This window comes from Electrona antarctica (genome assembly GCF_951216825.1).
Source record: "Electrona antarctica genome assembly, chromosome: 18".
Taxonomy (NCBI): domain Eukaryota; kingdom Metazoa; phylum Chordata; class Actinopteri; order Myctophiformes; family Myctophidae; genus Electrona; species Electrona antarctica.
In genome coordinates, this window is record NC_136799.1 from 5,436,911 (window position 1) to 5,451,851 (window position 14,941).

The 14,941-nt window shown below is 41.5% G+C and overlaps 2 protein-coding genes and 1 long non-coding RNA gene across 3 annotated transcripts in view; 1 reads left to right on the top strand and 2 right to left on the bottom strand.

Annotated features, from left to right (window-relative positions):
• The window catches only part of LOC306942183 (heat shock protein beta-11-like), a 222,507-nt gene that overhangs the window by 48,263 nt on the left and 159,303 nt on the right, over positions 1-14,941 (top strand). The window lies entirely within an intron of this gene.
• LOC306942068 (uncharacterized protein) lies at positions 7,412-9,738 on the bottom strand. The gene is made up of 2 exons (XM_079527771.1): positions 9,410-9,738; positions 7,412-8,888 (listed from the first exon to the last, which is right to left on the bottom strand). The coding sequence occupies exons 1-2, from the start codon at positions 9,576-9,578 to the stop codon at positions 8,149-8,151; spliced, it is 909 nt and encodes a 302-aa protein (XP_079383897.1). The 5' UTR covers positions 9,579-9,738; the 3' UTR covers positions 7,412-8,148.
• On the bottom strand, positions 11,333-14,821 carry LOC306941726. Its single transcript, XR_013792207.1, has 2 exons — positions 14,468-14,821; positions 11,333-12,869 (listed from the first exon to the last, which is right to left on the bottom strand). It is a non-coding gene; the product is annotated as an uncharacterized lncRNA (long non-coding RNA).

A 14,941-nucleotide genomic window follows, 5' to 3' on the forward strand; every position in this document is an offset into this window, starting at 1 on the left:
TATTTGGTGTAAAAGGATGCTGCCATTAGCGTGTGACATATATTCAATTATTAATGTATTCACGGTTAATAGACACGTATTTATGAGTATGACTGCACATTATGTAAACTCATTAATTCAGTGTAGTGCCAGTGCAGATGTCTAGTGCCGGAATTTAATGGAAAAAAAACATCACATGGATTTATGCCACAGCACATCTGCACTAACCTGACTCCGCCAGATGGGGCAGCAGAGAGTACACTGGGTTCCCCCCTCCTGCTCCCATCTGGGAACTCTCAGGCAGACTTGATGCCCGGCCACAAAACGGCCTGGCCAATCAGCACTAGGTACTCTCTGCTGCCCCACCTGGCGGAGTCAGGTTACATCTGCACAGCCAGTGCATTTGTCTAGTGCTGGAATTTTATTCTATTGTTAAATTGTATTTGTACTTTATTTTTTACTCATACTACTGTTGCAGTGGATTTTAAAAATAGGCCAGAAAAGGCAGCGGGTGGCAATCTCTACACAAAGGCACACAGGCAGCATCACCAACATAGCCCATAACATATTGAATTTAAATTTCCCCAGATGTATTGTCTCTTATATGGCTACGTGAGAGTATATATAGCAGTGCTTAAACTAAAACAAAAAATTAAACCTGACCAAACTCATGCCTAAAAGGGAAATGTTCCTACCATTTGAAAATGGAGGACCCTGATAACAAGTCTTAGTGCTTATTCTGGTTTTATCCTTTTCTGGGTTTATCGTAGCAGTTTTTGTATTTGACTTGTGGTTTTGTTTGAAATGTACCCATTCTACATACTGTGAACCAAATTTTCAATCAATCAAGCCATTTGGTACCAATACTGGATTAATATAAGAATGAAGCCACATAAATCTCTTGGTTAATTTAACTGATTGCCCACCTGGTTATGTAGACAGACAGTTTTCTCTGGATTAAGAGTGTCTGATAAATGCCTACATGCTACTTGCTGTTCCTTTTTGGAATAATTATTTTACCATTTAAATGGCTACAAATCAAACAGCAGAAAATCTATGATTTCCATGATTAATTACTGGTGCTACATATCAGGACTGGTAGCTCATTACACTCTAGGTATCAGGACTGGTAGCTCATTACGTTACATATCAGGACTGGTAGCTCATTACACTCTAGGTAAGGACTGGTAGCTCATTACGTTACATATCAGGACTGGTAGCTCATTACACTCTAGGTAAGCACATTACTGGTGCTACATATCAGGACTGGTAGCTCATTACACTCTAGGTAAGCACATTACTGGTGCTACATATCAGGACTGGTAGCTCATTACACTCTAGGTAAGCACATTACTGGTGCTACATATCAGGACTGGTAGCTCATTACACTCTAGGTAAGCACATTACTGGTGCTACATATCAGGACTGGTAGCTCATTACACTCTAGGTAAGCACATTACTGGTGCTACATATCAGGACTGGTAGCTCATTACACTCTAGGTAAGGACTGGTAGCTCATTACGTTACATTAAGGACTGGTAGCTCATTACACTCTAGGTAAGGACTGGTAGCTCATTACACTCTAGGTAAGGACTGGTAGCTCATTACGTTACATTAAGGACTGGTAGCTCATTACGTTACATTAAGGACTGGTAGCTCATTACACTCTAGGTAAGGACTGGTAGCTCATTACACTCTAGGTAAGGACTGGTAGCTCATTACACTCTAGGTAAGCACATTACTGGTGCTACATATCAGGACTGGTAGCTCATTACACTCTAGGTAAGGACTGGTAGCTCATTACACTCTAGGTAAGGACTGGTAGCTCATTACGTTACATTAAGGACTGGTAGCTCATTACACTCTAGGTAAGGACTGGTAGCTCATTACGTTACATTAAGGACTGGTAGCTCATTACACTCTAGGTAAGGACTGGTAGCTCATTACACTCTAGGTAAGGACTGGTAGCTCATTACGTTACATTAAGGACTGGTAGCTCATTACGTTACATTAAGGACTGGTAGCTCATTACACTCTAGGTAAGGACTGGTAGCTCATTACACTCTAGGTAAGGACTGGTAGCTCATTACACTCTAGGTAAGCACATTACTGGTGCTACATATCAGGACTGGTAGCTCATTACACTCTAGGTAAGGACTGGTAGCTCATTACACTCTAGGTAAGGACTGGTAGCTCATTACGTTACATTAAGGACTGGTAGCTCATTACACTCTAGGTAAGGACTGGTAGCTCATTACGTTACATTAAGGACTGGTAGCTCATTACACTCTAGGTAAGGACTGGTAGCTCATTACACTCTAGGTAAGGACTGGTAGCTCATTACACTCTAGGTAAGGACTGGTAGCTCATTACACTCTAGGTAAGGACTGGTAGCTCATTACACTCTAGGTAAGGACTGGTAGCTCATTACGTTACATTAAGGACTGGTAGCTCATTACGTTACATTAAGGACTGGTAGCTCATTACGTTACATTAAGGACTGGTAGCTCATTACACTCTAGGTAAGCACATTTATACCAATAGAATAAACACCCAGAGTGGAATTTCCCTTTAAGGATCACATGCTGTGTTCATAATATTTTTTTAATTTGTAAAGCATGTGCTACAGATAAAAAAAATAAAAAAGTATGAGGCAGAAAACAGCAATGGGCAAAACCACGAAAGACCAAACTAGGGATACAAAGTATGGTCTTCAGAGAAGATCTGGTCGTCAAAGTCAGAAGTGGCTGACCGACCTTGACTACGCGGATGATATCGCACTGATTGCTGAACACATATCCTCTGCTCAAGAGCTTTTAACATCACTAGAGGTGTCAGCAGCCAAAGGAACTGGTTGGAATAACGTGTTCCTTCCACGCTCTACGTCCAACCAAGGAACCCCCCCCCCCTGTCAGGTGTCCCCCATATATATATATATATATATATATATATTTGGCGGAGGGTGTGTAGAGCCCAGGATTACATTAGATAATTGACACAGGGGTGAAAAATGGGTTACAAAATCATGGAAAAAAAAGAAAAAAAAGAAGTGTCAGCAGCCAAAGTCTATTGCTCAATGACAAAAAGACAGAATGCCTGCTTCTGAATGAAGACTCTGTTCACCCAACCATCCACTCCATGGACGGCAGTGACATCAAAGACACTGAGGAATTCAAATATCTTGGATCATATGTAGTCAGTAGCAGAAAGTTCTTCCTGACAAGGAAAGGACAGGCCTGGAGCGCTTGCTACAATCTATATGGCAGTCAGACATCTCAAGAGCTACCAAGATCAACCTGTTCAAAGCCTGTGTGGAAAGTATCCTTCTTTATGGTGCCGAAAACATGGACAATGAATAAGGAGTTTCGGGCTCGTCTTGACGGAACATACACAAGACTCCTCATGTCCAGAACCTCTCATGGAAGGACCATCCCACTAAAGCTCAGATTTATGGAGGCATCCCTCCCATCTCAATTGTTGTGGCAGAAAGAAGACGCCACTTTGCTGGACATCTGCCCCTGCCCATCAAGAGGAACAAGACCTCTCACATTTCCAGATGTTCTGAGTAGGGACACAGCCAGGACTGACTGACCAGTGGAAGCAGCTTGTGTCGCAGATCTCGAGGGCACTCGAAGGATGATGAGTCTTCAGAGAGCAGCCATAAGGAGGGTGAAGTTGAAATCAGAAAAGATAAAGTAATAAGTAAATTGGGTAAATTGAATGTATTGAATAATTTGATCATGTTGAGATTGTCTGATTGTGATTCCTCGGCTATGACTTGTTTTCAGTGCCACAGACAGTATATGTCAGCTCAGGTGGCTCCCTTGAGAAACTGTTCAACCCTTGTGTTCTCAGATCGCTAATTTCACCCAAAAGATTCATCATAAACTATAAAACCAAGGATTTCTCTCCTGTATGAATGTTTCTTTTTTTGCTTTGTGCCTAAATTGAGATTGAAGACGGACAGGAAAGAGGGAGGGAGAGGCACGCAGAAAAGGTCGTCATGAACGGACAGTACACGTGGCGCGCTGTCAGGCCAGAGCCTATATGTGGCATGCGCCTGGACCACTAGGCCAGCGGGCGCCCCAAATCCCTGTGTGTTTCTTCAGATGTGTATGTGCGTGGCTCTTCAGATGTGTACTTCGACTAAAGCGTCTACCACAGACTGTACAACTGAAGGGCTTCTCTCCTGTATGAGTCCTTATGTGCGTCTTAAGATTTCCATTCCGGTTAAAAGTTTTACCACAAATTGTACAACTAAATGTTTTCCCCCCTGTATGAGTCCTTGTGGATGGAGTTTGTTGCACTGATATCTGGTCCTCCTGGGACAGCTCGTTTCTCAAATACAATCGTTGTCCTTCTACAGTTTGTGTCTTGTTGTGTGATTTCAGTGACTGATCTTCCCTGGTCTCCTCCCAGTCATCACTGTCGTCGGTGTCAGATTCAGAACCGTGTGAAGAGATGAGCTGCACATCAACAGTTGGTTGCGATGCTCCATGGTTCTCTACATCAGCTTGTGTTTTCACGTGTTCATTTGAAGTGCTGGCTAGAGGCTCTGTCTCTCTGTTTTCATTACATTCACTTTTCACTGCTAGTAATGTCTGCGTTGACCCCTCAGCCTCCTCTTGTCTGTGAATTAGCCCCTGCTGTTCATCCTTAATCTGTGGAGGCTGTGGTTCCTCTTGGAGCAGATCGGGCCTCCTCTCCTGTTGCTCAGGTGATTTCTCCTCTTCACAGACTGGGAGGAAGTCTAGGCAGAATAGGACATGAGAGAAACAGTGTGACGCTTAATATTTGCATACAATTGGAGTTTGTTACATTTTTATGTTTTATAGGCTAGTAAGGCTACTATACAAATATTTGAATATTTGATACTTTAAAATTTTCGTTTTCTCATGCCGATCATACTCATTTGAATTGAAAATGACAGTAGTATGCTGGTCCTATATCATGTAAAAGCAATTTAAACGCATACAAAGCAGATCTACACATTTGTGTTGGAATTCGACAGACAGTGTAAAGTAAAGGGCAAATCGTTGTGATTTTACATTTGTGACAAACCTGGCAGATCAGAGGTGGTGACTTGAGGAGTGAGGAACTCCAGCTGTCTGTGTTGCAGATCTATTTGTTGTTGGTATTGTACGATAGTTCTGACAAACACCGCTAATATGTCCTCTGCAACGGCGGTCAGTCGTTCATTGACGAACAGCCTCAACGTCTCTATGTCGCACATTGTTACTTTAGTTACAAATAATACGTCTCTGTTGATTCTTTTACCGACAGAAGCACTGCATTTGATTTAGCTGCCAACAAACAAACAATGAGAAGAATGACTTCCGAGGTCGATGATGTTGCGCGCATGTAAATACAGGCTGGGGTCATTTCAAGTTGCAGCTTGCAGATCCGGTCTAGAGCGGATATGGAAACGTATGAGTGTGTGTGACTGGAAATGTCCGGATACAGTAGGCGGGCTCTAGACCGGATCTGAGCACTCTCGCGTAGAAGTTGTAAAGACAGATCGTGTTGATGCATTGATGCTTGTCCGCCCCCTGCTGGACAACACAGCTGCATTTGAACATCATACAGTACTTTGTTGGTATGGAAGCTGTATTGTTTGAGTTTTTGATTGATTGATTGATTTATTAACAGTTTGCAGAATTACAGTAGCCTACATTTCAAGTACAACTCAATACAAACTGTTAACTGTGAGTGGACGACACCATAAAGAATTACACTTGTCCATTTGGTTCCATTTGTATACAGATCTGAGTTAAATTCGGAGTTAACGTTGATTTTACAACTTAAATTGGGGTCTCAGAGAAAATACATCACAGAATAGTGTATGCAATTAATGCATTCAAAAGAGCTGAATAAATGTTTTATGGACCCATAATAGTGATTATTATTTAAGTTTAAGTTTTGCCATAACCATTTATTTTGCCATAAATCAGGTAGCTTTAAGGTACGGCCATGACAGCAATGGTAGGAAAAAAGATATATAATATTAATCATATTCGGATATTCGGTATTCGGTTTTCGGCCAACTGTTTCCTATATTCGGTATTCGATTTCGGCAAAGAATTTCCCTTTCGGTGCATCCCTAATAGAAATGCCAGTAAATGGGGGTCTGTAGCCTGTTGCATATCAAACTGGGGGTCCTTGAAATGAAAATGGTTGAAAATCACAGCTAGAGCTGTAAAAATGTCCTCTTATGGCGGTCCTTGGCATATATTTTCAAATGGGGGGTCCGTGGGCTAAATAGTGTTATTTTAGGGGTCCTTGACATGAAAAGGTTTTGGAACCACTGCTCTACACAAAGGCATACAGGCAGCATCACCAACCTAGCCCATACAATATATTGCATTTAAATGTCCCCAGATGTATCGTCTCTGATCATCATGGCTACGCGAGAGTATAACCATACTAGCAGTGCTTAAACTTAAAGGACCACTTCACCACTTTTCAACTTCTCTTCCTATAATCGGTCCTAACTAATGTTCATGATAAAATACCACAATTTTTTCCTACTCAGTCTGTGTCTCATAGGAAGGCTGTGGGCAGTTCAGAAACCCGCCCACCAGTGACATCATCGATGGTGAATCCAAGCTAATAGAAACGGCAGGCTTTCTTTTCCTGAAAAGGTGCAATGCAAAAGTTGAAGCCATCGTTCTCACGATAATAAAAATCTAAATATATTTGAAAACAAATCTTGTTTAAAAATATTATCTGCCTAATGATGTCACTGGTGGACGGGTGTCCGAACTGCCCAAAGCCCTCCTATGAGACACAGACTGAGTAGGAAAAAAATGGTGGTGTTTTATCATGAACATTAGTGAGGACCAATTATATGAAGAGATGTTGAAAAGTGGTGAAGTGGTCCTTTAAGTAAAATGAATTAATTAAACCCCACCAAACTCATGCCTAAAAGGAAAATGTCTCATACCATTTAGTACCACCGTCTCTTGGTTAACTGACTGACCATCTGCAGTACAGATGCCAGGTCATTTGTAGACCTGTATACTTCAATGTACAGATTATTGATCTTTTTGATATTATACCGTTTAGATACTAGAGTCCTAGACTGATACTAGGTTCTTGGTTTACCTACAGTATGGTGATGTGATGCATTACCTTGTGATGTCCTTGCTTGCTGTAAATCGCTCTGGATTAAGAGCATCTGCTATGCCTAAATTGTATGTTTTTGCTGTTCCTTTTTGGAATAATTATTTTACCATTTAAATTGCTACAAATCAAACCGCAGAAAATCTATGATTTCAGTGATTGATTACTGGGGCTACATATCAGGGCTGACTGGGTGTAGAGAGCTGGCTAGTGGCTATAGTAGCTCATTTCACTCTATAGGCAAGCAACTTTATACAAATAGAATAAATAACCAGATTGGAAATTCCCTTCAAAGATCACATGCTGTGTTAATAATAAACGTTTATTTGTAAAGCATGTGATACAGAATAAATAAAACAAAAGTATGGCAGAAAACAGCAATTGCCAAAATCGCGAAAGATCCAACTAGGAATAAAAAGTAGTGTCTTCAGAGAGTAAAGTCCAAATATAGATCATATTTTACATTTTCTCAGATGTCTGCACACTCCATGTTATTTACTGACTCCATAATTGCCCTGGTAGGGTAGGAATACAGTCTATGGTAGGAATCCGGAGCTGGAGGAACCGGATCCAACATTGAGGAACCAGAATCGGTTCCATCAGATTTGGAACAGTTTTATCTTGTTTTATCACACTGTCAGAGCCGGTATGTGGACTTAATATCTGCTATACATTTACAATACCAGTGGTTCTCAATCTCAAATCTTTTCATTTCAAGGACCACCATAAATCTCAGAGTTAGAGTTACGGCCTGCAGTAGGCTTTGGGTTGGGGTTTAGCGAAGGGCTAATTGTTAAAGGGAACTGTTAAGGAATGGGACCGTAAGACGGATTCGTTAAAATCCTAAAGGTTGCCTAGTGAGTGACAGGTGTATTGGAGTAGCATCATTTGGTGAACTGTTCCACTGGGGGTTAGGGTTATCTCAGTGGGTAATCAAGAAGATGACTGGTTCATCTCCTGGACCCAGTCTGTGTGTCAAAGTGTCCCTGAGCAAGACCCTGACTTCCCCTCCCCCTTCTCACCTTCACCCAAAACATTCATCATAAACTATAAAACTAAGGAATTATCTCCTGTATGAATCCCCATGTGTTTCTTCAAATGTGAGCATCGACTAAAAGGCTTGTCACACAGCATACAACTGAAGGGCTTTTCCCCTGTATGCGTACGTGCGTGCCTCTTAAGATGTGTACTGCGACTGAAGCATTTACCACACACTGTACAACTGAAGGGCTTCTCTCCTGTATGAGTCTTTATGTGCGCCTTAAGATTTCCATTTCGGTTAAATGTTTTACCACAAACTGTACAACTAAATGTTTTCCCTCCTGTATGAGACCTCGCAGAGGAAGTTTGTTGCACTGATATAAGGTCCTGGGACAGCTTGTTTATCAAATACAATCTTTGTCCTTCTACAGTTTGTGTCTTGTTGTGTGTTTTCAGCAACTGATCATCCCTGGTCTCCTCCCAGTCATCACTGTCGTCAGTGTCAGATTCAGAACAGTGTGAAGAGATGAGCTGCACATCAACAGTTGGTTGTGATGCTCCACAGTTCTCTACATCAGCTTGTGTTTTCATGTGTTCATTTGAAGTGCTGGCTAGAGGCTCCGTCTCTCTGTTTTCACTTTTCACTGCTAGTAATGTCTGCGTCGACCCCTCAGCCTCCTCTTGTCTGTGAATTAGCCCCTGCTGTTCATCCTTAATGTGTGGAGGCTGTAGTTCCTCTTGGAGCAGATCGGACCTCCTCTCCTGTTGCTCAGGTGATTTCTCCTCTTCACAGACTGGGAGGAAGTCTAGGCAGAATAGGACATGAGAGAAACAGAGTGATGCACACAGATAATTAACTTTGAAAACTCAATTTATAAAACATTGGACCCTCCCTATTCTTGTATACTTTCACAGAGAAACTCAATTCACAGTTTTTAAAAAGAAATCCACTTTACTGTGGACATGCACTCTTGAGATTATTACTTTTAAATAATTGGCAGTTTTCGAAATATATAACATAAAGTGCCCAATGCATTGTCAATGGAGTATGAGTAGTATGCAGATTGCAGAATGGGTACATTTCAAACGAAGCACGAAAGTCAATACAAAAACTGCTACTTTGAGGACGAAGCCATGAAAAGCACCAGACTACACATTGTTTTGTTTTGTCACTACGACAATGTGAATTGTAAACGCTTCATGGTGTCGTCTACAGAGTTAACAGTTTGGTATCGAGTTGTGCTTGAAATGTACTGTAATTCTCCAATCTGTTAATAAATTATTCAATCAATCATATAATTAATTAAAGGGTAAAAACGTAACAAACCTGTCAGATCAGAGTCGACTTGAGGAGTGAGGAACTCCAGCTGTCTGTGTTGCAGATCTATTTGTTGTTGGTATTGTACGATAGTTCTGACAAACACAGCTAATATGTCCTCTGCAACGGCGGTCAGTCGTTCATTGACGAACAGCCTCAACGTCTCTATGTCACACATTGTTACTTTAGTTAAAATAATACGTCTCTGTTGCTTCTTTTACCGACAGAAGCACTGCATTTGATTTAGCTACATACGTAAACAATGAGAAGAATGACTTCCGGGGTCTATGTTGCGCGCATGTTAAGGTTAATACAGGCTGGGCTCAATTCACGTTGCAGTTTGCAGATCCGGTCTAGAGCGAATATGGAAACTAGGAGTGTTTATGTATGAACGTGTGTGTTTGGAAATGTCCGGATACAGTAGGCGGGCTCTAGACCGGATCTGGTTGTAAAGACTGATCGTGTTGGTGCATTGTAGCTGGTCCGCCCCCTGCTGGACATAGGTCAACACAGCTGCATTTGAAAGTGTATGGATAGTGTATTGTTTTACTTCTTTTTCTCTCCAGAAAATCATTCTAAATAGGTTGTAACATATTCAAGGGTTCTTTGCATTTGGTGTAACATTCACTGTGAAAATAGCAGTATCCTGTTAAAAGGATCCCTGGCCAATACACTCATAAAAAGTCTTATTAGACAGAGATCCTTAATCCTTTTAATATTTTTTTGCATTTATGACAGTGCACATAACTCCTGTATTAGCCACAATGCACTGGCTTCCAATTAAGGCCAGAATTATTATAACGACACACAAAGCCTTACACAGGTTGGCGCCTTCGTATATTAGTGACCTACTGCCCCCTAAGTCCAATGTTAGACCTCTTAGGTCCTCAGACAAATGTCTACTGAAAATACCTGGGACTAAACTGAACTAAACAAAGGGTGACCGGGCTTGGAATGCCCTGTCCCTCATGTTAAAAAATGTAGACTGCTTTAAAGGGATAGTTTAGATTTTTTGAACTCTAGTTGTATGAAATACTTGCCATTAATATAGTGGTTGCAACTGTATTAATTGATTGCCCGAGTCCCATGGTTGGAGTTCTGCTCTTGTTTTGGTCAATATTAAGTAGTTCCGGTCATTTTGTGGGGGGCACTGGGGCCACGCAGTAAAAGTAAATTAATCCACAAAACGAACGTAATTTGTATTGTTGACCTATTTCTAAAATATTAGCGTGACTTTCGTTCAACTTTGACCCCACTATCACATGGGACTATTTTTTGGGCGTAGTGATATGGACACAAAAAACATAGTTCTGTGTGATAGAGGGGTAAAATAACGAAAGTTGCACTAATATTTTAGAAATAGGACAACAATACAAATTACGTTAGTTTTGTGGATTAATTTAGTTTTACTGCGTGGCCCCAGTGCCCCCCACAAAATGACCGGAACTACTTGATATTTCACCAAAACCAGAGCAGAACTCCCACCATGGGACTCGGGCAATCAATTAATACAGTTGCAACCACTATATTAATGGCAAGTAATTCATACAACTTAAATTAAAAAAATCTGAACTATCCCTTTAAGAGAATGCTAAAGACACATTTATTCCGTATTTATTTTTCCCATGTAGTTCTTACCTGACTCATTTTTACATGCCAATGTTTTGTGATTTTGCCTCAATTTTACATGCCCGTTTTGTGATTTTTCCTTGTTTATTGGTTTCGTTAAATTCTTTATTGTATTTTTACTTTATTGTGCTACGTTTTGTTTGTTTTAACTTGTTGATTGCTTGTTCTGTGTACACTGTTCAGCACCTTGTGACTTTGTCTTGAAAGGTGCTTTATAAATAAAATGTACTTTAAGAGGCACACAAGGACTCAAGGATTCAGAGACCCAGTGCATGTCTAGTGTCAGAAGAATACATGTCTATATTTTCACTATCTTGGTTTTATTTGTACTTTTAAAATAAAACACACACCAAAACACAATGTAAATATGAACAACTAAATCAACAAAGTCCCATAACATAATGTACATGGTAAAAAAGAAAAGAAAACAGTGCACACCACAGAGGCCACACTGGTTCACCTCCTGGCCCAAGTCAGTGTCAAATTGTCTGTGAGAAAAACAACTCCTTACTTCCTAACAAAGAAGTAAGCACTCGTTTTCAGTAAAGCAACATCCTGCTGCCTCCTGCATTATGTGCAAATTCACATTTGCCAACGAGCAATTCTAAACTTGACCAACACTTCGGATAAAAAACAAATCACCTGCAAGGAATTTATTGACGGGAAGTAGCTCATAACATGTTTACGGTGGGTTTGTATTAAACAAACACTTTGCAGATAGAAAGAAGAGAACTCAAGCTTTCCGTAGAGCTGCAATGTAGTTTGACGCCGTTTAATACAATCAGATTGATAGGACTTTTCTGTTTGGATGTATGGGCTGTCTATGGGAAATGTCATCTAGTTACCACCTTGCTTGCAGGAAGGGACCTCGTGCACACCTACTCCTGTAAAGATTTCCCCTCTGTATGAAGTCCCATGTGTTTCAGATGTGAGCTTCGACTAAAGCACTTGTCACACAGTATACTGAAGGGCATCTCACCTGTATGAGGGGTGCATGTGTTTGGTCCAACGTACTAACAGTCCGACAGGCATTCGTCCGACACCCTACCCAAACCCTAAATCTAACCGCACAGGAAGCCACAGGTTCGTTTAAACCTGTGACGGGTTAGTTTTAACCAGCCACGCATGTCGGGAGCGACGGTGTTGTCGGACTAATGCCTGTCAGACTGTTAGTATGTCTAACCAACGTATGCACCTCCTGTATGAGTCCTTGTGTGCCTCTTGAGATTTCCATTTAGGTTAAACGTTTTACCACAAACTGTACAACTGAAGGGCTTCTCTCCCGTATGAGTCCTTGTGTGCCTCTTAAAATCTCCCATTCGGTTGAATGTTTTACCACAAACTGTACAACTAAATGTTCTTTCCATTGAATGGGCTCTCATGGATGGAGTTTGCTGCACTGATATCAGGTCCTGGGACAGCTTGTTTCTCAAAGAAAATATTTGTCCTTCCACAGTGTGTGTCTCGTTGTGTGTTTTCAGTGACTGATCTTCCATGGTCTCGTCCCAGTCATCACTGTCGTCAGTGTCAGATTCAGAACAGTGTGAAGAGATGAGCTGCACATCAACAGTTTGTTGTGATGCTCCATGGTTCTCTACATCAGCTTGTGTTTTCATGTGTTCATTTGAAGTGCTGGCTAGAGGCCCTGTCTCTCTGCTTTCATTATATGCAGCTTTCACTGCTAGTAATGTCTGTGTCGACCCTTCATCCTCCTCTGGTCTGTGAATCAAGTCCTGCTGCTCCTCCTTAATCTGTGGAGACTGTGGTTCCTCTTGGAGCAGATCGGGCCTCCTCTCCTGTTGCTCAGGTGATTTCTCCTCTTCACAGACTGGAAGGAAGTCTAGGCAGAATAGGAGCGGGAAACAGTGAGTGATGCTTAATATTTGCATGAATTAAATTAAACGCTGTGCCTCCGTAGACGCATGAGAACATTTTGAGAAGACAGGAGGAACAGAGAATTCATCCGAGGTCGAGTGAAAGGTGACTAAAATTGACATGGAGTCAAATTGAACCTTCTCCTTGTAATGGGAAAATGATAATCATTTCACTGTGCACACGCACGCACGCACACACGCACGCACACACGCACGCACGCACGCATGCACACACACACCATGGCCATGTTTCCATGAGGCTCACATTGTGAAGTATTACTGTATCATGGGCTTGCTATAAAACAATACACTTCCCCAAGACTAGATTCTATGCCTAGATTTATTTAACAAACTGTTTATAGTACAGCATGTAACATGTCATGTATCCTTTTTTGCATCTCGCTTACTAGCTGCTATAGCACAGGGGTTCCCAAAGTAGGGTCCGGGGACCCCCAGCGGCCCTTGAGGTCCCCAGCTAAATGATAGTTTGGAACCAAATGCACACTTAAGGGTCTGTAACTCTGAGTGTACAAATGGAACCGTACTGGCGTGTAGTGCTTAAAGTCCTATACTTAATGGCACTAATTAATGGTTGCCGACGGCCAGGTGAAGTTCTTACGTGTGCCACTGTGCCAGTACAAACTGATCTCCCAAACATGTCCGTTGAGTTTAACTTTGCTTTATTTTCTGCAGTCATTTTCCTATACAACATACAGATAAAATAATAAGAAAGAAACCGTAACAAACACAGGCGACCAGCCCTCCTGAACACAGTGAAACTGTTAGCCTCTACCGTCTGCCACTGGCAACACCTGTTAGCCTCTACCGTCTGCCACTGGCAACACCTGTTAGCCTCTACCGTCTGCCACTGGCAACACCTGTTAGCCTCTACCGTCTGCCACTGGCAACACCTGTGCCTGATAAGCAACTGGGCTGGCCTTGACATTGACCAAGCTGCAGTGACATTGTCAATCAGTAAAACATTAGGTCATAATGGCTCTTACACTAGCCCCTAATTGCTACTGGTGAAATGGGGGTCCTTGAAATTAAACAGGTTGAGAATCACTGCTAGAACCGTACACATCTTCTCTTATGGGGGTCCCTGGCATTATATATTTTCAAATGGGGGTCCGCGGGCAAAATATCAATCATGGTTTTATATGCGTGTGTGTGTGTAGTTCACACGTGGAGTGGACATGGCTTTCATCAGCACCCATGTCTGGTACAGGACAGGAGGATATAGTGAGAGAAGTAGGCCTATAACAGTAGCTATTGTGTGTTAATACACATGCACCCTAGAACTGTCAACCAAGAAATAATATTTATGATACAACCAATATTTGCAAACAAACTGATATTAAGTAAGTAGACACTTTCTTTGGCAAGATTTCTCAATATAAACCTCCTTGACAGTATATGCAGAATGGGTACATTTCAAACAAAAGCACAAGTCAATACAAACTGCTACTTTGAAGACAATCATGAAAAGCACTAAGACTACACATTGTTCTGTCATTTTGCAACGACAATGTAAATTAAAGGGTAACAAAAAAACGTGACAAACCTGTCAGATCAGAGGTGACTTGAGGAGTGAGGAACTCCAGCTGTCTGTGTTGCAGATCTATTTGTTGTTGGTATTGTACGATAGTTCTGACAAACACAGCTAATATGTCCTCTGCAACGGCGGTCAGTCGTTCATTGACGAACAGCCTCAACGTCTCTATGTCACACATTGTTACTTTAGTTAAAATAATACGTCTCTTCTTGCTTCTTTTACCGACAGAAGCACTGCATTTGATTTAAGCTACATACGTAAACAATGAGAAGAATGACTTCCGAGGTCGATGATGTTGTTGGTTGAACGCATGTAAATACAGGCTGGGCTCAATTCACGTTGCAGTTTTCAGAAACCGGTCTAGAGCGGATATGGAAACTAGACGTATGTGTGCGTGTGTGTATACGGATACAGTAGGCGGGCTCTAGACCGGATCTGAACAACACACAATTTGTAAAGACTGATCGTGTTGGTACATTGATG

Coding starts and splice junctions, on each gene's coding strand:
- LOC306942068 (XM_079527771.1), bottom strand. CDS start 9,578: ATGTGTGACATAGAGACGTTGAGGCTGTTCGTCAATGAACGACTGACC. Junction 8,889..9,409: donor AGTCGACTCTGATCTGACAG/GTTTGTTACGTT, acceptor TATTCTGCCTAG/ACTTCCTCCCAGTCTGTGAA.